The sequence below is a fragment of the Xenopus laevis genome, chromosome 9_10S, assembly GCF_017654675.1.
Source record: "Xenopus laevis strain J_2021 chromosome 9_10S, Xenopus_laevis_v10.1, whole genome shotgun sequence".
Taxonomy (NCBI): domain Eukaryota; kingdom Metazoa; phylum Chordata; class Amphibia; order Anura; family Pipidae; genus Xenopus; species Xenopus laevis.
The window spans coordinates 70,130,116-70,156,083 of NC_054388.1; the positions used below are offsets into that span (position 1 = coordinate 70,130,116).

Consider the following 25,968-nt stretch of genomic DNA (forward strand, 5'->3'; position numbering starts at 1 on the left):
GTGCTCACCTTGCCTCATGGCAGAAATGCCCCTGGTTAGAGGGTTGGAAGACTTAAATTATGAGGGTAGACTGTCAAGGTTGGGGTTGTTTTCTCTGGAAAAAAGGCGCTTGCGAGAGGACATGATTACACTTTACAAGTACATTAGAGGACATTATAGACAAATAGCAGGGGACCTTACCCATAAAGTGGATCACCATACCAGAGGCCACCCCTTTAGACTAGAAGAATAGAACTTTCATTTGAAGCAACGTAGGGGGTTCTTCACAGTCAGGACAGTGAGGTTGTGGAATGCACTGCCAGGTGATGTTGTGATGGCTGATTCAGTTAATGCCTTTAAGAATGGCTTGGATGATTTCTTGGATAGATATAATATCAAAGGTTATTGTGATACAAAATTTTACAATTAGTATAGATATGGGTATATATTGTTTTTTGTGAGAGTAGGGAGGGGTGTGTGTATGGATGCTGGGTTTTCATTTGGAGGGGTTGAACTGATGGACTGTCTTTTTTCAACCCAATTTAACTATGTATATAACTATATGTAAATCCAGTATTTCCTGGAAGCCTTGGTGTTGGTAACACTGCCACCTGCTGGTCATACTCATGTACTTGACCAATATGCAGAGCCAAGCAGAAGAAACAACACATTTTAACATGTTTTATTGAAAAGATACATTAAAAAAGTACACAGAGATTGAAACCTTTTCTAACGGCAGGATAAAATGTTCTAAATGACTGTGCTTCAAAGGCATTCTATTGTGCTCTGTTACCTTATGTGCTGTAACATGTCTCTCAGCTGCTAGCTTACTGGATCTGGAATTACACCTTGCTTCCATCTGATGAAATAAAAGGCTTTCATTCAGCTAGAAATGTTTATGCTCTGTACATTATTGCATTAGGAAACCACATGCATGATGTAGCACTGATCTAAACAGAATGAGGAATAATACACCCAAAGGATGCCCTGGGAGATTTGTAGAATAGGGAAACCCGTTGATATAGGCGACCGGATAATGCAAATATAATCTTGTTTATTCATTTATTATTTGCTAAATTCAAAAAGATATTGGAAGCCAGATGTCTTTGCCAATAAAATAGCTAGACATTCTGCAGGTTTATATGGTCTAAGAATCATAATGGGGAGTCATCGGGGGTTGGTGTCATTTGGTTATATTTATATATATATAAATAAATATCTTTATTTGGTTTAAATAGCTAACAATAGCTTGTCCAGAGACTCTAATGAGAAAATGTGCTTCTATGGCTCTATATAAGGAGGATAATGGAATAAAAGTTAGGTACAAAGAAAGCCTGGTACAGTGATCTGGTGCCTAACATACAGGGCTGTAATCAGAAATCAAGTTATTTGCCTGGCCACCCCAGGTAGTTAGGTAGGTTGTGCTAGTACAAAAGGTTTAACTTGATGAATGTGGATATGCGACTATGATACAAAATCACTTTACTGGGGTGTAACTATAGAGGAAAACCCCCCTTAAACTATAGGCGACCCAGTAGGACTGTGACTGATAAGCAGCTAAAATATATGTTTATCGAAATGGAAAATGTCTTGCCCCAAAGTTTAGGGGCCAAATGATCTTGCTATGGGGCCCAATAACTAGTCATTCTACTATTGAAAAGTTAATGTAGGAGATACTGTAAATAATTGAGTATAAATTCCAATATAAACAGTTGATGTAAGTGTGGGCTACCCAGCCGTACCCCCACTCAGGTCAAAATTTGACTGGCCCCCTGGCAACTGTTCCCCCTGATGGTGGCCTTGCTAACATATTTGCATACATGCACCCCCAAGTGTAACAGGGTTATTTGCCCTTTAATGCCACTGACACTCAAAATATGACCAACAGTGATGGGCAAATTTCTCCCATTTTGCTGAAAAATTTACAAAATTATTTTGATGCCTGAAACAATTCTGATGCGCATCAGAATTGTCACAGGCGTCAGTACTGTCGCAGGTGTCAAAATAATTTTGATTAGTTTGCGCATTTTCACATCAATTTCGCAAATTTATTTGACGGTGGCGAAATGCTGAAATTTGCCGCAAATTCGCACCTGGCGAATGAATTCGCCCATCACTAATGACCAAACAAGATCCAAGATGGGGAGCTGATGTGGACAACTTTAAATGCCTGGATCATTACAGTTATATGCTAAACCTCCGGGCTAAGTAAGTTCAGTATATAGAATATAGGATATGTTGCCGTATTCATTTTAGGGTTTGGTTCTCCTTTAAGTTTAAAAGAGTTATTGAGCACAAACGAATACATTTTAGGGAAGCATATATCCCCTCCTCATTGGAGCAGTGTTGAGAGTACAATCCTATGGAGTGTTATATCCCCTTTAAAGATTCAATTATACAATAAACTGTATCCTATTAAATAATAAGGATGCGTTATAACTGGACAAACCTGATTACTGAGAGGAGCGCTTTGACTTCTGAAGTGTTGAAGCTGCCTCACGAGGAAACTTGGGACGACTTCGGAAAACGAAGTGTTCCGAGTGCCACCCCACCGGCGATTTAGATTCTAGCCGGCGGGAAGGCTGACTAATCTCCCAGAATCTCCATGTGTGTCTCTGCCCTAAAACAGTATAATAAAACTAAATCAATAGGGCAAATTAATTAAAGTCACAATGTTTGAATCAGGTCTAGCAACCCATAGCCACCATTCAGACACTGGATATCAGGAATTCTACCAGCTGATTGGGTGATAAGGATTTCTAGACCTGGTGAGACTTTTATTCCATGAAATGCTATATCACCATTTCGGTTGAGGACTGTCAACAATAAGAACAAGGTGCCACTCCTCCAGTGTGTATAAAAAAAGCAAAACCATGGCTTCTTCTCATACCATTCTAACTTCATACTGCTATATCAATATTTCGAAATAAGACTCTTCTCTTTTGTACATTTTGCGTTTGCGTTACAGTAGTACATTTCATAAGTTATTTAGCGAGGATGCTATAAAATAAATTAGATAAAAATAAAATATATTATGACAACTTGATATCATATGGCTTTTCTAGTTCGGATCATCTATCAAAAAAAGAAGAATACGGTTTGGGTTGGGGTAGGGGTGGGGAATTGCATTAAAGCATAACCACTTCCCAACTGTAACAAAGCGTATTTACTGCAGAACCTAGTGCCTAGAACTATGCAAAACACAACAGTATATGGGTCTAAAACAATACTACACAATTCCCTGTGAGCCACACTTAATAATACTTCATGTAATCCACAGAATTTGGTGGTCTCCACAAAAATCATTTTTTTGTTTCTCCCATTAGTCGGCATGTTCAACACTGGAATAAGGGCATTTGGATTCCAAACATTTCAAGTCTGTCAGGAAAAATACATTGTTAAACAGATCACAGACAAGTGAGGAAAATAGGTCATGTAATCTTAAATACTCTGTTTGATATCCACATGTACTGCTGTTATTCCACGACGGTACGTTAATAAATATCATAAAGTGGGCAGGCCTCTGTGATTCTCGTCGTCATGGTTTCCCAGTCCGTTTTCAGGAGCCATGGCAGAGCACAGCGTCACCGAATGGTTGTATTCCGTCTATTTGTCTTCCACCAGCTACTCATCCCGTAGTGTTCATTGCAGCTAATACGGTGCAAATAGAATGGATGCGGTAGTCGCTCGGAGGGAGAAGTGTCCTGGTCTTATAAAAGCTGGGGGTAACATGGACCCCTGGAACAGAGAAGTGGCTGGACGAGGTGGTAGGGAAAGTGTGGAGGATACAGCAGCTGCCAGTGGAGATGAAAGAAAGGTCGGCGCTACTAAAGGTTTGATCATGTCCTTTTGGAATGCAAGTTTTGCCTAAAATAAAGAAGAACAAGCTCACATTTAAAAAAAGCTATTTTGTCACTTCAGTAACTTTAGGTACATTGTGCACACCTCGACATCGTAACTGTTGCTGTACGGAAACTGTTGAAACCAACCTACACTACATAATGGCTACATTTTCTGAACCAATTTCTGAACCACTTGTGAACCATTAATGGTTTCTGGCCGCCCTGGTCCCAAAGCCTATGATGTAATAATGGTACTTTTTTATACAGAATTATTACACAGTTCTGATAACCAGCAGTTTTAGAGCTTACATTTTTCCTTTTGGTTCTACATCACTAGAGAGAGAGAGAACTGCCCATATTCATGGTATCAAACCCTGCTTCAACACTCTCTGACACAAAACTGGGCCCATTTACTAAGGGTCAAAGTGAATTTTCGAATTCAAAAACTTTGAATTTCAAAGTAATTTTTGGGTACTTCGACCATCGAATAGGCCAAAATTAGTTTTGAATTGAAAAAACTTTGAATATTCTACCATTCGAAAATCGAAGTACTGTCTCTTTAAAAAACTTTGACTTCGCCACCTTAAACCTGCCGAATTGCTATGTTAGCCTATGGGGACCTCCAAGAACCTATAGCCAGTATTTGGCTAAGTTTTTAGAAGTCAAAGGTTTTTTTTTAAATTGTTGGATCGATTAATTAAATTTGAATTAGATCAAAAATTGCCAAATTTAAAGGGATACTGTCATGGGAAAAAAACATTTTTTTCAAAATGAATCAGTTAATAGTGCTGCTCCAGCAGAATTTTGCGCTGAAATCCATTTCTCAAAAGAGCAAACAGATTTTTTTTATATTCAATTTTGAAATCTGACATGGGGCTAGACATATTGTCAATTTCCCAGCTGCCCCAAGTCATGTGACTTGTGCTCTGATAAACTTCAATCACTCTTTACTGCTGTACTGCAAGTTGGAGTGATATCACCCCCCTCCCTTTCCCCCCCCCAGCAGCCAAACAAAAGAACAATGGGAAGTTAACCAGATAACAGCTCCCTAACACAAGATAACAGCTGCCTGGTAGATCTAAGAACAATACTCAATAGTAAAAACCCATGTCCCACTGAGACACATTCAGTTACATTGAGAAGGAAAAACAGCAGCCTGCCAGAAAGCAGGCACAAGTCACATGACTTGGGGCAGCTGGGAAATTGACAATATGTCTAGCCCCATGTCAGATTTCAAAACTGAATATAAAAAAATCTGTTTGCTCTTTTGAGAAATGGATTTCAGTGCAGCATTATGCTCGACTAGCACTATTAACTGATGTGTTTTGAAAAAAACATGTTTTCCGATGACAGGATCCCTTTAATGAAAAAAAAACTTCGACTATCGAATTTCTATAATTCGATGGTCGAATTTCGAAGTTTTACCACTTCGAAATTCGACCCTTAGTAAATGTGCCCCCCACAGTGTACTTTTTCACTACTCTGCACTTAATAAAAATGCATCTTGCACTTAAACTTAATTCAGGGAGAAAGTCCAAACATTTGCAAATAAAAGAATTTCATGGCTGCATATTCTGTAAAAGGAAAACTATAACCACCCCCCCACAATGTAGGTCTCCATTAAAATATATTGCATAAAACAGCTCATATGTAAAACCCTGCTACATGTAAATAAACCATTTTCATAATAATATATTTTTTAATAGTATGTGCCTTTGGGTAATCGTAAATAGAAAATTGCCATTTTAAAAAAATAAAAGGCCCCTGGGATCATAGGATTCACAGTGCACACAAACAAACCAATTAAAGACAAGAGTTGTGTCTTTTGCTTTTACATTTCGTCCTGTTACAGTTAGAGTTGTAGTATTTCTGGTCAGGTGATCTCTGAGGCAGCACACAGACCATCACAAAATGGTGGTTCAAGGCAAGAGACGTAAAAGAGCAATATTTGCTTAAATATATATTCCAGTTTGGTAGGATTATTTAATATGCCACTTCATTTGATATAAACTATCTGTTGCTTAAGTATTCATTTTGGGGGTATAGTTTTATTTTAAAGGAGAAGTAAAATCTAAAAACAAATTTGGCTACAAATGGCATGTTTTATATACTGAAGTTACTTCTGCATCCTAAAGATTCAGCATATCTATTACACTAATGATCTATGCCTTCAAAATTGTCAGAAAAGTTCCCCATCTTTAATTAGTGTCAGTGATACTGCAAATGCTCAGTATACACTGTGCAGGTGTTCAAAAGTTTAAATAACAAGTTAACTTTTTTTTCTCTAAATGACTCTAAACAGCCCCCAGACTAACATACCCTTCTCTCAGCATTCAGATTTATTTTGTCTCTCTATTACAGCCAGTCCAAGTGCAGTTTTTAGTTACTCCCCTCTCTAGTGTGAAGCTCTGTCTCTTGCTTTCTAAACACTCTTCTCTCTGACTATGAAGAGCTCAAAAAGGTGCCTACCAGGCACGCTCACTGCCTCTGCTCCAATGGAAATTAATCAAGCATGCACAGTAGGCACCTCATTTAGGAGAGAGAGTATTTTAGGGGATTTTAATATAAAAGGTTTACTTATCCTTTGGGGTTCGTGACAAATCATGAAGTTTACACGTCATACAAGCCGATTATGCAATTCTGATGCAGAATATACTAATTTCTGAGCTGCCAAAATGTATCCATGTCTTCTGGGCCACAAGCGAGCACGGAAATGAGAGCCTGGTCATTTTTTTCATCTTGCCTAATGAACTGCATTTAAAAGCCATAACAATGAATGATTAGGGTCCATTAATCTCAGCAGAGATAACTAAACCCTAACAATGATTTCCTTTTCAAAATAAGCCACAAATTGGCAAGATTATTTTTGCACCCTGGCAGTGAAGTTTCCCGCTGTTCTGTGTAGACATTTATTGTCGTTGTAAGAGCATTACCACTTTATAAGTAAGGAGCAGCTGTGCTGTTAAAGATTTTTTACTTGATTCTTAAATTGCACAACTTCTTTCAATATGTTTCCCAATAATACAAGCCTGATTGCATCTTTTTTTCATTTTCTTTTAGTGCAGTGTCTGCTTCACCAGGTTGCTGATTGGAGCCCTTGACCCCTGTCAGGTGCATAAAGGAGTGGCTTTCTACAGCCAAAGCTATTACACGTTCTTCAATTGTGGCTCCACAATATTGCAAATTTGAAACTCAGAACAAAAGCCTGGCATAGGTACATCAGAAACAAATTGTAGACTGATAATACACGCAGCCTATATATATATATATATATTGTACCTGGTTACCTTCACCCATTGCTAATTCCATTCATCACTACCAGTAACAAAGGTAAACTATAGGTAAAGGTGTTTTATGAAAGATGAATACAGTGAGAAAACCTGGATATGTTAATGTCTCCATGAGGTTTCTCTTTCTCACCTTTTCGTTTCCATTCTGAAGAAACCTGTGCTTACAGGACCCCATTAAGGCCTGGGTCCATATTCGCTACCTAACTTTCTGAATGTTGTAAAACCTAAGAAATAGTGGAGGATTATGAATACAATACTGACAAACACTGAATACAAAGTATTCATGGGAGCAGATGCAGATCTCTGTGCCCCCAAATGGAGTGTAGAGACCTGCCACAATTCGTTTTGCATCCGATATTCGCATATTGCACCCTACTTTACAATTTGTAAATGACCCCTTGTGTGTTTGAAGGGCCACAACATGAGATCTGGAACCCACAAATAGATTACTGGAAGCCTTCATTTCAATTCTTATGTATAGTCAAACCTGTTAAAGCACAAATGATTATTTATTTGACATCATTAGTAGATATAAATATACTTACTGCTAAAATACTTGGGCTACGCTGGAGTTTGTTGTATGGGCTATATTTGGGCTTCATGGGTTTTCCTGCTACTCGGTCCTTATGCCGCCTACTAGAGATATGCTGAAATGAGAAAACACAGAGTAAATTTGTTAATTTGCCAATAAAACTAGAGAATGGAGAACACAACATTCGTCATAATTGGTTATAATGATTTAATACTGAAACAAAAAGTTCCCAGGCACCCTTCTTTGCATTACCTGCTTTAACTGTATTTCTGAGTTGACATGTACATCACAGATTTCACAATGGAAGGTTTTGTTCTGTAATCCTGACCCTTTGCTACCATTTTGAAGCTTTAGTCGAGATCCAGACCTGGGGTAAGACTTGATGGGACCAGCACCATTTCGTGCTTCAAGCATTGTCTTGTGTTTTGAGCCTATGTACAACATGACACAGTGGTAAGTAGCATATTTAATCATAATCTAGTACAACAGAGAGCAAATTCATTATGTGCTACCTACAATAGAATTGCACAAGCAGTTGTGTGCATCTGCTAAAGAAGCCTATGCTATGCTGAAACCCAGTTCAGATGAAAAGTGAACAAGTCATTAATACATGTGATTTGTCTGTAGTGCACAAATGTCATTAATCTCCTAAATTACACATACGTTGATTCTGATTTATGCAGTGATTTGCTATTCTGAGCTGTGAATAGGAAATCTATGGTTTGTATGCATTTTATGAATAAGTTCAAGGCAACCAACTCCCAACTGATTCATGGCTCAAAGTTCCCAAATGTCTACATTTATGTTGAGACTTGAGGGCTAAGTACAGCTCATAAGTGTAAGCCATTATCTCCTCAATTCAACTGTTTGGTCTGATATAGTTCTATATTTATGCATATATAAGTATACCCTTATGCTGAAGAAAATCTGCACTTTTTATTGTAAGACCAAGCTTATCCTGAAACGATTGTTCAAATGTACAATTTGTTTATCAACTAAAACAACCATTTCAAGCGATATGATCTAGTTGAAGCTAGGAAAACTTTGGGTAGCTGCCTGCTTGGCTCTGCAAACGATTGGACAATAGGTATATTTCTAACCTGGCTGACCGATTTTCTGACCGATGTTGGGGTGAAAAATCATTAGATGCACAATCTCACCCCACTAACCTCACGATAATTTGACAGATTCGTCAGATCGCACTACAGTTAGTCATTAGGGGGAGAAAAATCTTAACGTCTATGGCCACCTATAGGTCTTATCTTGGTCAACGTTTTGGCTCTTACACCAGCCTCTTGATAATCCTTCCGATATGGGTAATTTTTAATATCTGAATTGCATTCAGCTGTAATTCTTCTCATACACATGCCACCATTCTGTCAAATATTTATAAAAGTATAAGTCTACATCATGTGCTCATGTGTTGGGTTCAGCTAGCTCTAAGATCTAAATTACACTGTCACATTTTTTTAAAAAAAGAGGGATGGTGCTCTAGACTGTAGAGCTTACAGTTTACATGTAGGTTATTTTGTTTCATACACAGTAAACAAAGAAGCAAATGGCACAGTTCACAAGGTTACCAGTAGCCTCTACCCTTACTGCAAGCCGGTCATTTAATGGAGGTGTTATAGTACAGAATTTAAGTTTTCCCTAAAGAATGAATCTGAATCTTTACTGTAAATGCTATGAATTAGGGATGCACTGAATCCAGGATTTGGTTTGGGATTTGGCCAGGATTTGGCCTCTTTCAGCAGGATTCAGATTCGGCCAAATCCTTCTGCCCAGCTGAACCGAATCAAAATCCTAATTTGCATATGCAAATTAGGGGTCGGGAGGGAAATCACGTAACTTTTTGTCACAAAACAAGGAAGTAGAAATGTTTTCCCCTTCCCATCCTTAATTTGCATATGCAAATTAGGATTTGGATTTGGTTCGGTATTCAGCCGAATTTTTTGCAAAGGATTTGTGGGTTTGGCCAAATCCAAAATAGTGGATTCGGTGCATCCCTGCTATGAATCCTTGCAAATATGCCATGAAAGCTCCATAGTGACACCCTTGGAGGGAGACAGGTGTGCTGTGGGGTTAACGACAAATGATCCCCCACAAATATTTTACTGTCTCTGCAGACTGCACTTATTCAAATATAAATAGTGCTCATCCTGTGATTATTGAGGGTGTTATGTGTTAGCAGCAATTAAATCAGATGAAACCAGCCAGAACAATGTTTATAATAAAAGGTTTCACACTGAGCTGTTGCTAACAGATATTGTCAGTTGTATGTGTTCTTGTTACTCTTCCTCTATTTTAAGAACAATAGATTATGGAAAAGCAATGATAGCAACAGCCAAAATGAGGTGCGCTAATTATTTTGGTTCAAAGAACAATAACACAACTCTAATGGGATTTCTGTCTTAAAAGTGACAACTTTTCAGGTGGCATAACAGAATAATTATATAAAAAAATTGTTCTGTGGGCTAGATAAGATATTCTCTCATACTTCTTCTTTCCTCACACACACAGGAAGAAATGAAAAGGCTCCTTGAATGTGAAAAGCAGTTATTTTGCATTAAAGATATTCAGTTGGGTTTGAATGTGCCAAAATATATGTGGGCACCCTAATGCTGGCAGGGAAGAACTCGATAAAGCATGCTTGATAGAGGGGTTAACCCCAAAACGTTGCATGCTGCAATAAACCTATAAGCATTACCTTGTGTGCCAGTGAATTTCTTTGCAGTACATTGGAAGTGAAGTGGCAGATACCTCCATCAATGGACACCAGGGAGTCATTTTTTAGGAAGGCCAAGGTGTGCGTTTACATCCAAATACTTTTCCGCAGGGCAACCTAATATCATCATATTGATGGGTCCACTGCCCTTGGCTTGTTCATTTGCCTATCATATGCACACTGGTGTTCATGTGGTGCAGTAGTGTAGAAAGAACCTCACGGCACAAAGGTCTGCATGAAGTTTTCAGTGATTTATCGAAGCGGAGTGCACAGCAACGTTTCGGGGTCACCCCCTTTGACAAAGGGGGTGACCCCGAAACGTTGCTGTGCACTCCGCTTCAATAAATCACTGAAAACTTCATGCAGACCTGTGTGCCGTGAGGTTCTTTCTACACTACTGCTTTGGGGGGTTGCCGAGCCTCCATCCACGTGCACCAGGCATATCTTTGCTGACCTAGAAGGTGGGTGTGCTAATCCACACTACATTGCTTGGAGTTCATGTGGTGCAGACAGTGGGAAGAATTAGGACTATGGAGGAACCCTAACACCTCCTTTCTACCCCACCTTCTGGACAGTGGTGTGTAAAAGTGTCATAGTGGTTATTAATAGTGTCCTTATACCTGTTCTCGTAATCCTTGTCTAGTTAATGATAATGGGGGTTGGGGGTATATATTGACCTTACTCCCATACCAACTCTTAAGTTGGGGGCTATAAAAAAAGGGGTAAATGTCGAGGCTTTCTTTCAAATGGACATAGATAAATTTGACATCATTACTGGCACCATAACCTCTTACAAATGACAGTTTTAATGTACAAGGTAGGTATACAGTAGCTATAACACTGGTAAAGACTTCTCCACTTAATTGTTTTAATTGTTCTCCACTAAGTTTAACTGCAGGCTTCTGACGGGGAGCGCGTTCTAACCTTGGCAAATATACTTTAGGGAACAGCAGCAGAAGGAAGTGGCGAGGAGAACGCAAAGATGGGAACTTCAAGCATTGCTGCACTTGAAAAGTGGCTTAATCATGTCAGAACACACTTATGGGAAATGAAAGCTTAGCGGTTCAGTCAGTAAGGAGGAGATGAAACTGTAGGTGTGTTTTAAGTATTTTCACCTTTCCTTCTCCTTTAATTTATTCACTGTAATAAACACAGATGGATCAAAGACTGAGCTAAACCATGCTCACATTTGGTCATGACCTTCACCTTGCTTCTCCTCACATCACTTCTGCACATTCTTGTCTACAAGACTTCTCTCTTACTTCTGTTTTTCTCTGGAACTCTCTGCCTCGAGCTGTCCGACTTTCTCCTTCTTTCCAAACTTTCAAACACTCCCTAAAGATGCAACCTGTTTAGGGAAGCTTATCCAATGTATCTTAATTAATCAGTCATACATTTGTAAATCACAAATTTGTTTCTAAAATTGTTGTGTCTCACTTGTACCCTAACCCTTAAGCTCCCCATAGACGCGACGATTCTTCTTGCCGAACGACCGATTTTAGGGAAGCCCGACCGATCCTTTGAAATTATCGTGCGGTTAGTGGTATTCGAACGATCGTACATCTTACGATTTTTCGGCCGACATCTGTCGGGAAATTGATCGGCCAGGTCAAAAAATCTTTGTCGGCCCCAGTGCAATCTATCTATGTTTGCAGGGCCAAGCAGGCAGCTACCCTTTGTTTTCCTGGCAAATTGGTCTTTTTAGTTGATGGTTAATTCGTACGATCGTACGATCGTTCTGAGAAGATCGTGGTCTCACGATCAGGATCTGATCTTTTAAAAATCTCAATATCTATGGCCAGCTTTAGTTTTGTAAACTTTTGCGATTAGCACCCTCTAATCCTGTTGCACTTTGTAAACGTTTGATATTTGCTGTCTGTTCCCTGTTCATTATAATGCCTTTTTGATTTTTTATTTTTTTGTGCCCCTGATGAAGACCCTTAAGGTCGAAACGCGTTGGGTTCATTATGATTTGATTTTTGTTTTGTAATTTTTGTATTATTTTTTCTTTTTTGTCTAATAAATTAATTTGGTTTTTCAAAATTAGGTGTGCGATCCATTCCTTTTTCTGTTAAATATTATGGAGACCCTTATGGGGAGTCACCTTTGGATCAGCACCCTGTAGTTTATCCAAAGAGGGTGTGCGCCTTCTTTTCTATATTTTGATTATAATGTAAAGCACTGTGTAACTTGCTGGCATTATATAAATAAATGATGATGATGATGATGAAGATCTTGAGGGGCAAATATAATTGCAATAAGAATATGGTATGCAATTTCTACTTTCTATAAGGCAAGTCTAGCAGGAATTGCAATCAATGTAGCAGCTGATTACCTGTGTTGTGTGCGTCTAACTGGGCCAAGGAATTGACCGCAACTTTGCATAATGAACAGTACAGAAGTTTCTTGGCTTTTTCTTCCTCTGATTCAGAATTAATGTTTGTAGTGCCATTTGTGCTCTTTACAAGTGTTGCCGGTATCACTGCAGTTAGCGCTACTTCAGACTTGGCAATGAGCGACTTGATTTCTGCAATACCATGGCTCACCGAACTGCAGACTTTTTCCTCATCACCTGCAAGCAAATCAGTAATTAAAGTTAGCTTTTATGTACCTGTAAAGTGGCTGAGCTAAAACCAAGTTTAAAAAATAGAGTCACACCTATAAAAAATGTAGATTTCAGAACAAGTAACTTTTAAGTCAAGACATCGGTAAGTAAATAATAAAATTATACTTGTGTAGGGGATTTCATGTATCTCCATATGATCTGAGCATGAATTTAAAAGAGACATAAAGCTAGTATTCTCTAGCATATTAACAAGCACTAAAGCATGAAGCTGACAGCAACCAGAGGGGTCCATTTTAAAAGGTCCAAATGAAGTGAATTTATAACTTCCTCATTTATGTGCCCTTTCTCATGAGGAAGTTGGGGTCCATGATTGCCATCGACAAATGAGCGGATCTCCCTGTGTATGGCCAGCTGGAATGTGGACAGTGGGTGGTAATGACTACTACTATGGTACATTTGGCCTTCCCTCCTAACACATATGATGAGTTACTTATTATAACAGTGAAGAATTTTCTTCTGCCAATTGTTTTTTTACCCAGTGTTCTTTCCCCTCAGAATTCTACCATAATTGTGGCTCTACAGTGTGCCAAAGCATTAAAGGGATTCTGTCATGATTTTTATGATGTCGTTTTTATTTCTAAATTCTACTGTTTACACTGCAAATAATTCACTGTACAATATACAATTTCATTCCTGAACCAGTAAGTGTATTTTTTTTAGTTGTAATATTAGTGTGTAGGCAGCCATCTCAGATCATATTGCCTGGTCATGTGCTTTCAGGAAGCAAATGTGCATACAACTGTTCACAAATCGGATGCAAATTGTGGCTAACATTTTCAGAATTAGGATTGCATCATTTCAGGCAGGTGGCATTAAAATGAAATAAACACATGGTTCTTTTGGGGCAAGTCTGCTGACCTGGCTGTGGAAACCCTGGGATTACTACCATGTCCTGGGTGGCAATAGCTCGAGGATTCCCCAGCATCAGTAAGTGCACTTGCCTGCAATTCAATAGCAGAGGCAGTACAGGACGCAATGGTGCTTAGCTCAACAATACGGAGGTGCAAGGAGCTTGAATGGACATAAGAACCTTTAAAGAATGGCTTCAATAAGTCATTGTAATTCATTTTAATCCTGTGATGACAAAAAATATTAGCTGTGCCTGTGGAACCCAGCTTGTGAAGCCCTGTATCTGCATCCCTGTGTAGGTGTACCATTAACATCCCAGTATCTGTAACTGGTCTAGTTTGGGTGAAATATTTCTTGACCAGCAAACATCAACCCAAGGCTGTATAATATCAGCTGATATCAGCACTCCTCCATAGAAAAGGAAATTTTACACCCCCAACATTGGAAACCAATATGCTGTATGTATTATGATTATATAATGAAGCGCTTCAATAATAACAGAAAAGCAAAAACATATTTGTTCATGTTCCATGAGGTTAAATAGATTTTTGGTTCCAGCAGAGCTGAGTGTGAATACCATTGGTAAAACCCATTTCATAACACAAACCTTGTCAGCAGGTAGAGAATCACGGTTTTAACAACCCACATCCGAAAATTAGATGTTAGTAAATATTCAATGTATGCAAATGGAAAAATCATTACATACAAAAATTATGTAACTGCATGGGTAGCAAGAAAAGATCAATGTGGTTCTGTATAGAACTCTATTGATATGAAGACGTCAAGACCTTTGAAAGTACAAAGAAACTGCACTTTTGGAATGAAAAGTAATTTATTATTTATCTCATTACATTGTATGGCCTTTTAAATGGAAAATGCACATTCTCTATACATATTCCTGTATTTATTCTCTCATAGGCAGATAATTAAGCATCAGGCAGCAGCCGACTGTACGCACTATGCATTCATTCTCATACCATTTGGATGTATACAGCACATATGACTAATAGCTGCCATGCTGTTTTCTTTGGATAGACCTTTTCTATAGAAAGGCATAGTGACATCTGTTTGTCAACTTTAGCAATACTGCTTATGAAGAACACATCAGCAGGGACAGTCAATATGGCAGGGAACACTGGAGTTACTGCCGGCCTGGACCATGTAGCATTTTAAGGGTTTCCATTGTGGAATGAGTCAATAGTCACATGTGACTTGCACAAATCACTCACTAATTCCACATACCTCCCAACATTTTAGAAGTAAAAAGAGGGACAAAAAAAAATTCTGCAAGAAATTTATGGCCACGCCCCTTTCTGTGGCCACACCCCCTAATTACCATGTTCATTTTACAAAATTTGGCAGGTTATGAAAGTTTGAAAATATCCCTCCTTATCTAAACTGTTTTTTTGTGTCTCAAAATTGTTACAAAGTATCTTATTTGCACCAGTTAGCTGTTTTGGTCTCTCTGCTAAAAGCCAATTAAGTGAGAAACTTTATTTCTTTTTCTGGCTGTTAAGTGCAGAGAAAATAGGGACTTTCCAGTACAAATGAGGGACTGCGGGTTGAGCTGTCAAAAGGGGGACTGTCTCTCCGAAAAAGGGACAGTTGGGAGGTATGCTTCCATTAGTGGCAATAAATACCCAGTGTTGGACTGGGCCTCCAAGGGTCCACCACAAAACCTAATATCCAGGATTCACTCTAAGTGGTATAAAGGTGATATAGGCTTAAAGTGGAAATAAGAAAAGGGATCATGGTAATTTTCCAAGACTGGGGTCAGCTAGGGCCTGGTCCCACTGGGAGATCCTCTGGAATCCAGTTTGACCCAATCTGAACACAAATGCAAATGTGTCTTACAGGGTATATAGTCACTTTTAATGTTTTTAGAACATTATCTTTATACAACAAATAATTGCTTTTGGTTTCCATTGTGAAAGCGACTCCTCAGTTCACTCATCAGCAGTTGTAAAATTAAAAATTAGGATCAATGATCATCAAGTCAAAAAGCCCTACTGTGCCGCACAATTTAAGCCTGTGATGTTGTGGAAGAAGCCTGGCCGCTTTTTTCTTTACGCTCACTGATATCATGCCCATTGATGGCATTTGTGTCTTTATCATTGTGACTGGAGACAGGATGTTTCATTGGTAATCTTTTCAGGCTGACTGCTAACAGCTTGCTCGCCATGGGAAGCAGCACAAGTTAGTCAGCTAAACTGTGCATTTGCAGTTAAAATATGTCCAAGCACTGAATTTCAGTCGTCAAGTGCTGGCAAATGCATGCTAATTCAAATGGACAAACATCTTGGCTTAGGGAGTCATTGTACAAGCTCAGTATCTGCAGAGATGGCAATGCATTCAGAGACTTCACATAATGGCTGACACAGCTCTTATCCTGTTTATTATAAGCACGTTCAGTAATAGGGGCAAAACTGATTTAATCCCGTTTTTCTCCTTTATAGTACTATGGTTTAATGATGAAAGGGTTACATCATAACAGATGAATGGGAGGAATATGATTCAATAATAATTATTATTAAAAAAAAAAAAGTTCAAGCCCCTCTCTATATATCTATTCATATAATAAAAATTGTGCTTAAAGCATGGGGACTGGCATTAATTTATATTTCACTACAAACTTAAGAAAACTGAATTAGTTGTCCCTGCTATGAAAGTGCCATATAAACTCCCATTTATTTTCCTGCCAGCCCACAGATGTAACACCCCCCACCAACCAGACTAATAGGCCACACCTCTTCTGATAGAATTACACCTATGTCAGAGGTGATAAGCACTTCTGGTCATCCTGCCAGTATGACAAGACTGTTTAGGCATTAAGTGCTATATACAATGGCATAGGTTCCTAGTTATTATTTCTAGAAGCATAGTTTTATGGTATCTAAAGACTCAAGCTCTATTTGTTTATAGAGATATGGGTAGGTCAAGGAAATGCTACTTAAATGTAGTGTTAGGGGAATGACCAGTCCTGCTGCAGAATATTAAACTATATAGTGTATTATTATACATTGCTATAGACCGGGGAATTATTTTTTTTAAGGTATTGTGATATTGTGAAGATATTTTTAGTTACAACTGGCTATAACTACACTCAGGTTCTAGGGCTCCGTAGGCATAAAGTATTAGATCTTTCACCACAAAGGAAAATAAAAGATGCACTGAGAAGTGATCAATGTACAATAACATGCAGGGTAAAGAAAATGGGGAAATGATGTATAGGGTCTATAGGAATTATGTCCTGCACCAAATTATGCACTGATCTGACCATGTATGTATGTATATTTTTATTTGTATAGAGCTACTTTTGTACGTAGCGCAGTGCAGGTGAACAATAACGTGTTAAGGAGACAAGTGGATGGAGGTCCCTGTCTTATAGAGCTTACAGTCTAAGTGCCATGAGACCATGAGATTCTCACTATGACCCTGGGTATCAGGGAGATATTCATAATAACCAATGCAGAGAATCATGAAGATTTTAAATAGCTTAGCTTCCCCCACAACTGTCAAACTGCTATACATGTATATATATATATTATAAGTTCTCCAGTGGAAAGCCATCTTTTGGTAGTGTCCCCAACTAAAAGTTCACCACACACTGCTATAGCTACGACTGTGCAAAACAGAGGAATGAAATTAGGGATCAGTCACTATTTATTCCAAGTCATATAGGTCAGCATATGTTGGCTTTCTAAAACATAAGAAACCTTCAGGCAGAAAGAGAGCATTATTTATACAGGCAGATAGAAAATGAGCTCTGCAAACTGGATGTTCTTTTGCAAGAGCTTGAACTCTTCTAAATATTAGACAAGCCAACACTTTATGCAGCCTCATTAAACCTAATTATAAAGAGTACAGATGACAAATTATTAAACATTCAAGAAGCTCAACATTTAAGTATCAGTAACTATAAACCAACATTTCAAATGATCTTTCAGAAAGCATGTTTAATGGAGCCTGCTAAATCAGACAGGCACAATTTAGCCTTCTAAAGCAAACTTTATAGAACATATATTCTCATCACTTCTCTACCCCAGACACAGAAATCAGCCAGTTCTTCCAAGTTTATTAAATAACTATACTTGTAAATGAATCCCAACAAGAAACAAGTGTAAATATCAAGGTAAGGGAATTAATAAACAAAAGCGTGGTATTTAGAATAATTAAACCAGAGGAGACAGAGTCCCAATACAATAATTATAATGTCAGGCAAATTGTAAAAGGACCACAAGATTCAATCTGTTAAGAATATTCCTGCAGAAGACTAGAATAATGCAGCCTCCAGTACATAGAATCAGTAATAATTACACATTGAAAGGAAAAGCTTACTAAAAGATGAGATTAATATCAAACTGTATATAGACAGACCTGACACAGTGAATATTTGCTTGACTTCGGTTTTCACCATGGAGGAAAGAACTGACAATCAGTTTAGAAAATTCAGATACCCATGATATTTGATATCTGACCATGTCTTACAGAGGTACATAGAAAACTGAAAGGTTAGAATAAATAAGACTCCTATCACACCTGTCAAGATTTATTGTACTGGTGCCACCCAGAACTTCTCCAATTCAATGTGTGTGTGTACAGATGTGCATCACAGCACTTTGAGTCGTCATGTCATGACAATGCCTTAATAATTTTGCAGTGCCATGACACCACCAAAATGAATATGGTTTTTGGTTCCAAAACAACCGAATCTATGGTCTACTGCGTGAATGTGTCCAGTTGTAGGTGTCTTCTTCTTCTGAGTTAAAATTATAATGGAATGGATCCCTGGTTTCTGATTTCCGCCTATTACTGCCCTTACCTTCCATTGCCTCCAGCTCTGACCTTCATGTTGACATTTCTGTTTGCTGCATGACCTTTAGCGTAATAATCAATATAGTGTTCTCTCTGCTTGGATATCTACTTCTTCCTCCTTATCCACTCCTGCCAGCACTTTGTTGCTGGCAACCCCTGGCAGGGTCTGACAGGGTTTGACCATGAAATCATCCAAATGGTTAAAACAGAAGAGCCAACATGGAGTTTTTGTTGTACCATTATGGGCCAATTTCTATTTGGAAACAAATTGGAGAAATAGATCAAGGATAGGATAGAATTATAGTATGTAAATACCAGGATAATAACAGGTTCAGTGAGGAGTAAAAATAGTTTTGAATGTGGGCCTAAGGTTTACAGGTTGGGCCCCTGGTGTCCCAGACAGACACAGATTAAAGATGTTGCTTTAGGAGAAGTGGAAAAATAATTTGGAGGATGGGCCTTTCATCGACAAGGTTTTCTAGTGGACCTCTGCCATCCCTGTCCAACACTGACCAATGAAACCTTGTGCTGTCCAGAAAGGAATACTTCTAGATAGATGTCATTCACAGTAAATTTCCTCGGCATTATAACATGTACAGCTTTCCATATATATTTTAAATTTTCACCTAGTTTTCCAGGCAAAGTCTTGAATGAATAATTTAAAAAATCTGTGTAAATATTCTTTGTATCACATGTGTTGGCCCAAATGCTCTTTGTGTTTGCTCCCCCTGAAATTTGTTTTGCATATTTTCGGACAAGTCTAATTTATTTGCCTTTTTTGGATATTATAATATGAAAAGGCACTTATTTGTTAGGGAAGGCACCATATCTGCAATATTAAGAATCCATCAGAAAAGATTCAGCAGAATCCTGAACTGAATCACAATCAAATCTGAGCCCTTTTGCAAACCCATATTAGTGAAAAAAAAAAAATCTTTTAAAAAAAATGTACAGATTCCGGTCTAAATTAATGTGACAATTAAGGGTTCAGATTTAAATCTGGCCATATTTGGATTCTAAAAAACAAAAGGCTCAGATCCAAAACTGATTCTGTGTTTCTTTGCATCCCTACTTTTAATATCTGGAATCTTCTTATTTCATGTATTGTTTTGTATGACCTCCTTTTTGAATGTGTCTGTGTATGTATCAATCTATATACCGGTACTGTATTTAAGCCTCTTCCTTCCATTTTGTACTTCCTGTCCACTTTTGAGTAGAATGTGATTCAGAAAATGAGACAAGCAATGGAAAATTGCTTATAACGAAAACCTGCTTTTTCAATATTTTCTTTCAGTCTGGAAAGTTAATAGGTACCGACGTGGCTACAGTATTCTTCCTTTAAGAGATCTTGTATAGCCTCAATTGCTTTTTCTTCAGCTCGCTGTTGAAGGATTATATTTTTTCCCACCTTTATAACTTGGACAAAAAACATATCTTTAATCTTCCCTCGCTTTTATAAAGAGGCTTGTTTTGCCTTGATCACGCAGAACAGGCAATAAACAAAATAGTATGTGTTTATTCCACAGTTTAAAAAAATGCTTATCTGGAACGTAAGAGCAAAACCGCTCCTATATGCTGTGTCAGCCAAAAGCTAAATGAAAAATGTTCTTTTCTATTTCATGATATGGATTCAAAAGAAATGCAATGATCTGTAAAGCCAGATTATGGCCAGTTGCATCATTTAAAAAGCTAAACGTGGCAACTCCTCTAGGTGTGTGGGTTTTGAAGCATGCCCCATGAATGGAATGGAACTCATACGTGCAGTTAAGTTATCCAAATGACATTTTGCCCATTTAGGACAAACATTTTTTGTTGTTAAAAACCCCATTTAGATCCTGTATTTTCTTTAGGCTGAATCTATTGAAATGTGGCAAACGTTTCACCTTAGGAAACACTTTAGGAGCAGAATTACGATACAAATTGCAACTTCTGTAGCGTTCTCTCAGGGACAATTCTCATTATTTTGACTCAGAAGTGATTTGTTTAAACCCCCATGTTGAGGATTGAGGAGCCATGGTAGATTCCAATGAACTCAAGTGGCTTATACACAAGTTCCTCATGATCCAAAAAAAGGATATCAAAAAATATACAAATGTATGAAATGAGACTTGGGGAATAGCAGTGCAAATATATCCAAAATGGGCAATTAATAGTTTAGTTTAGCAGTGCCTCCATGGCCCATAACAAGATTAAAGATCTATGGATATAACACAACATTTAGTCTATCAAATAAGTGTTCAGCCTCTAGTAGTATCTAACCCCCATTATTTAAAGGGGTCCTGTCATTGTAAAATATGTTTTTTTCAAAATGCATCAGTTAATAGTGCTCCTCCAGCAGAATTCTGCACTGAAATCCATTTCTCAAAAGAGCAAACAGATTTTTTTATATTCAATTTTGAAATCTGACATGGGGCTAGACATATTGTCAATTTCCCAGCTGTCCCTGATCATGTGACTTGTGCCTGCACTTTAGGAGAGAAATGCTTTCTGGCAGGCTGCTGTTTTTCCTTCTCAATGTAACTGAATGTGTCTCAGTGGGACATGGGTTTCTACTATTGAGTGCTGTTCTCAGATCTACCAGGCAGCTGTTATCTTGTGTTAGGGAGCTGCTATCTGGTTACCTTCCCATTGTTCTTTTGTTTGGCTGCTGGGGGGGGGAGGGAGGGAGGGGGTGATATCACTCTAACCTCCAGTACAGCAGTAAAGAGTGATTGAAGTTTATCAGCGCACAAGTCACATGACTTGGGGCAGCTGGGAAATTGACAATATGTCTATCCCAATGTCAGATTTCAAAATTGAATATAAAAAAATCTGTTTGCTCTTTTGAGAAATGGATTTCAGTGCAGAATTCCACTGGAGCAGCACTATTAACTGATTCATTTTGGAAAAAAAATGTTTTCCCATGACAGTATCCCTTTAATAAAAGGCATAGAAACCATAGCAACCAATGAGATACTAGCAAAAATGCATATTCCATGTACAAGAGAACTTGAGCAAAATACACAATAGTGTATTTATAATAGTTTATGAATACACATGTTTGTACGTACGTAGGTGTGCAAAGTATGGCAACGATTTCTGAAGCGAAAATTCGGATGTAAGTAAATCTGCCCCTGAAAGTGTAACTATTGACAACAAGGCCCCTGAATTTCCTACCTGCTACTGCTCGTCTGTGGAGCTACACTAATGGACTGCATTATTATAGGTTGTTATTCTTTACCAACAGCAAATATTGATCACGATCAGTTCAGATTAAACAAGGTTTTTTCTGGCATGGATCAATTAATTCATCACAAAACCAAGCTTTCTATAATTATTAAATCCTCCCACTATTTTAAAATTAACACACTGCTTGTTTTTTTTGCCACCCCTGCTACCTAGTTTCTCAACTCGCCTCATTGGCGCTGCGCCCCTGCTGCTTGTTCATTTTCTGGGATCAATGATTCGAAAGTGTTAGAGCCCTTCACTGCCTGTAAAGCTCTAACACCTGCTTACAGCAGTTAAATGCATGAGGATGAATTGACACACTGATGTGCTCTGATTTAACTGTCAAGGAATTAAAAACTTTCCTGACAGTCAGGAAAGTGTTTAGCAGCTGTCATAAAATTACATAAGTATACCCCTGTGTGTGGAGCCCAGAGTAATTCTCTCCAAAGAAATCCTCTTATTTTTTCCTATTTATGAGGTAGAATTAAAAACTAGAAATATTAAGGTATGAATGCACAATTATATTTCTCTGTTTTGCTGAAAGAATATGATTTATCTGGATGTTGATTTAAGCCAAACTATTAAATCTAAATCTAAGTGGTAAATAATATCATAATAATGGCACTTTTTTGGGGGGGCGGGGCAATTTTGCTCAAGTAGTTACATTTCAGCTAAGTATGTTTTCTCCTTAAACTTTCATTTTCCCCCAATCCATCTTGTAATTGGCTGGCATAATACAAATCATTCATTTTCATTCTTACAAATAAAAATACAATTTAGAATATAAATGATATGGGAAGAAGGAGGGGATATTGAATGTGTGATTTTCCTCTTGGCAAGAGAAGGCTGCAAATAAGCTGCCATGTGTGAAATACAACAGTCTCGTATGCTGATATAATTGGCTCTTTGTGAAACTCTAACTCTCTCTCTATTTGATGCCATTTAGATGCTCCTTGCACAGGCACAATGGCATGCCCTTTTCCTTTGTGGCTGAACCCCGTACTCCTAATTTTGCTTTCTGTACTTAAAAGGGAATAGACATATTTAATGTCACTATAGGGTATTAGTAAATGGCCTGCCCAGCCAATAATGAATGCTCTTCCCAGGGAACAATACAAAGAGCTTTAGTTGGTTGTGGGTAGTTGCAAAAAGTGTAGTTATTTCAATATCCTTTATAGTGAATTTATCTCTTTGATCTGACAACACGAACACTTTAGTTCTTTAAAAAAAATAAAAGGATTCATTCAAAATGAAGCACCCAGAAAGCATGTCTGGATCAATGCTTTTATGACTAATATGGTTTGAAGGAGAACAATGATTATTTTGAGTGATTTAAATGAATAGGTTTTTCTATTGATTTGCCAAGCTGGACACAGCAAGTTTCCCTTCACCCCTCTCTTTATAAATGGAGTGCAGGAACAGTCCAAGCCCCTATCGGCAGGGAAAAATCTTGATAGTGACATGTACAGCGAATCATTATCACAAGCAGGGGCGCTGCACCATTGAGGCAAAAAGGCTGCTCCTGGTACCTTTAAGAGACTAATTAAGTTTTTTAAACCTCAGAAGGGCCCTTGAATTAGAAAAGGCACTGATCACAAGCAACATTTCTTTATAATAGTAATAGTTTACAATAATTATAAATGCACCACACCCTCTAATTTAGTATTTTGCTGTATCCCTAAATCTTATTTAACGGATGCGGCCAAATACTGAACGATATCGGACACCCTTTGGGCATGGACAGCAAATTGTATGCTTTATATAGGGTCTAGAATTGATTCTCCCAGGTTCTTGGAATCGGCCAAATTCGAATCCAGCCTTGGATTTGACTCATCCCTAATTATAATACACAAGAGCCATGATTATCCTATAAAGTATTTTCTTTATAAATGGTGCTTAGTGATGTCATTAGTTATAATTGGAGCTAAGTGAGGTCACACTGAAACATGTGTTTTTTAATAAATAGTGTACCCCCTCAGAGTTCCATGACCTGTATAAAAGTTTGATATGGTCATGAAGCTCCTCAGTGACTTATAATATCCTTATTTTTTTACAATAGGGGGTACATTATTCACTATAGTATAATATCAAAAGTAACACATATCATTTCTATTCATTTACTGGCTTCTAATTGATAAAATTAAGTTTAACAAGTTCATTTCACTCTATCACAAAAATGTAACCACTGTAACATGCCCCTCTATATTCCATTATTATATTCCAAAAAGAGTAATGATTTAAAATCAGCTCTAATCTGCTCAGGGTTTATCAACCTTTTTGTGATAGGAGTTAAGGGGCAGATTTATGAAAGGTCAAATTGTTTTCTGTTGAATCTTTTCACACTTTTTCTCCAGTTTCTCAAAAGTTTTACAACCTATGGGAAATGTCTCACTATGCATATTTCACACGTTCCTGCAAATTAGTACAACTGTTTACACAGCTTTCTGCATTAGAAGAGCAGAATTTCCGCCTCTGGGTACTGTCAGGAGGGGTTATTTAAATACACTATCATTGATTTGCTAAATGCTATCTGAACACAATGAAGAATTACATATGCAGCTCCTCTGGTAGGAAGGCATTGTTTCCCCCCTCCTTTTAAAACATGATTTTAATAATCAAAACTTCTATTAAGTGCCACAAACATATACACTCATGACATTTCAAAAACCTGCACAAAGAATATACAGAAAACTGAATTTCAGTACTCTTTTGCTGAGAACTCTGATTCCCACTTGAAAAATCAGTCTCAGTCGCAGAACACTGCAGCAAGGAAAAAGGCTTAATGAGAACTGATGATCTCTAATTTTGCCTCTGATAACTGTACCAAGAAATAAAATACAGCAATCATTTTGTTGGGATGTTTATAGCCGCAAGGATATTAAGTACAGTACAACATGCTTTTGATACTAAAAAAATACCTTTGAGGCTCTTTTGTCCCTTAAGAGGTGTCGCAACAAGTACATTTTCTATCCATCAATACGCGCATTGATGGAAAACTATAGTGAAATATATCTTGACCATACAATGTTCATTTGCAGACTCAGCACTAGTGCTAAATTGCCAGCATAATTGTGCTTGCTGCACCCAAACATGTTCATTACAGCTGGCACTGAACACTTGATCACGATTCGCCTTGCTTTGATCTGGGGTCAATTACAAACAATGTGGAAAGTACCATGCACACAGACTCAAGGTAGCCCTGCAGTTAGGACCTCCTTGTGGTTCCCCTAGCGCCATCTCCTCTAGAGAAACCCACTCTAATGCTGTTACTGAGTGTGCTCCATTTACACTAAAAAAATGCACTGCAACTTGCATGAGATTTAGCAAGGCAGGCATTAATTTAAATATTGCAACTGGTGCTGCATTTTAGCAATATTTTATCTTCAACGCAACTTTTTGACCTATGAACATTAAAGGTGGAGCTCTCCACTCATTGTAAAGAGTCCAGCGAATAAAGTAGTAGGAGTATGCTATATACCCCCTAATGTAAGTGAAGAGGAGAAGGCTAAGCTCCTGATGCAAATAGAAAAGGCTGCTAGTTTGGGAAAAGTAATGATAATGGGGGATTTCAATTATCCAGATACTGACTGGAGCAACAGTACTGCCAGGACAGTTAATAGGAATAAGTTTAAACAACCAGAAACCATGTTATACTGGATCTAGTGAACCCCAATGACCCAGAATGTATAGCAAATGTGCAAGTGATTAAAACCCTGGGTAATAGTGACCATTATGTGATCTAATTTAATGTTTGGTAAAAAAAAAACAAATATACACTGGGGAAAAAAAACCCCTGAATTTCAGTAAAGCAAAATTTAGCTCCTTCACAGCAGCACTTCAGAGCATAGATTGGGACATTATTTTTTCTGATAAAATACAGAACAGCAATGGTTGCAATTTAAAATAATATTTAATTCTTATTGTTCTCAATTTATTCCCTTATTAAGGGAAATACATGTAGAAACACTAAGATCAACCCTGTGTGGCTTAATATAGGAGTAAAGAAGTTAATAGGAAAGAAGAGACAGGCATTTAAAACCTACAAGTCTTTGGGTCAGAAGCTGCATTTAATAAATGTTGTAAAACAGCAATCCAGAAGGCAA

General features: G+C 37.9%; 1 protein-coding gene across 4 annotated transcripts in view; it reads right to left on the reverse strand.

The window, feature by feature from the left end:
- Positions 1 to 646: 646 nt before the first annotated feature.
- The window catches only part of LOC108703019 (zinc finger protein 385B-like), a 268,896-nt gene continuing 243,574 nt past the window's right edge, over positions 647 to 25,968 (reverse strand). For all 4 annotated transcript variants that reach the window (XM_041578353.1, XM_041578352.1, XM_041578355.1 and 1 more), the window contains 4 exons: positions 12,704 to 12,940; positions 7,896 to 8,074; positions 7,657 to 7,758; positions 647 to 3,846 (listed from right to left, as the gene is read on the reverse strand). In XM_041578353.1, the coding sequence (XP_041434287.1) occupies positions 3,631 to 3,846; positions 7,657 to 7,758; positions 7,896 to 8,074; positions 12,704 to 12,940 (734 nt within the window). In that variant the 3' untranslated portion in view covers positions 647 to 3,630. The remainder of the gene's footprint in view (positions 3,847 to 7,656; positions 7,759 to 7,895; positions 8,075 to 12,703; positions 12,941 to 25,968) is intronic.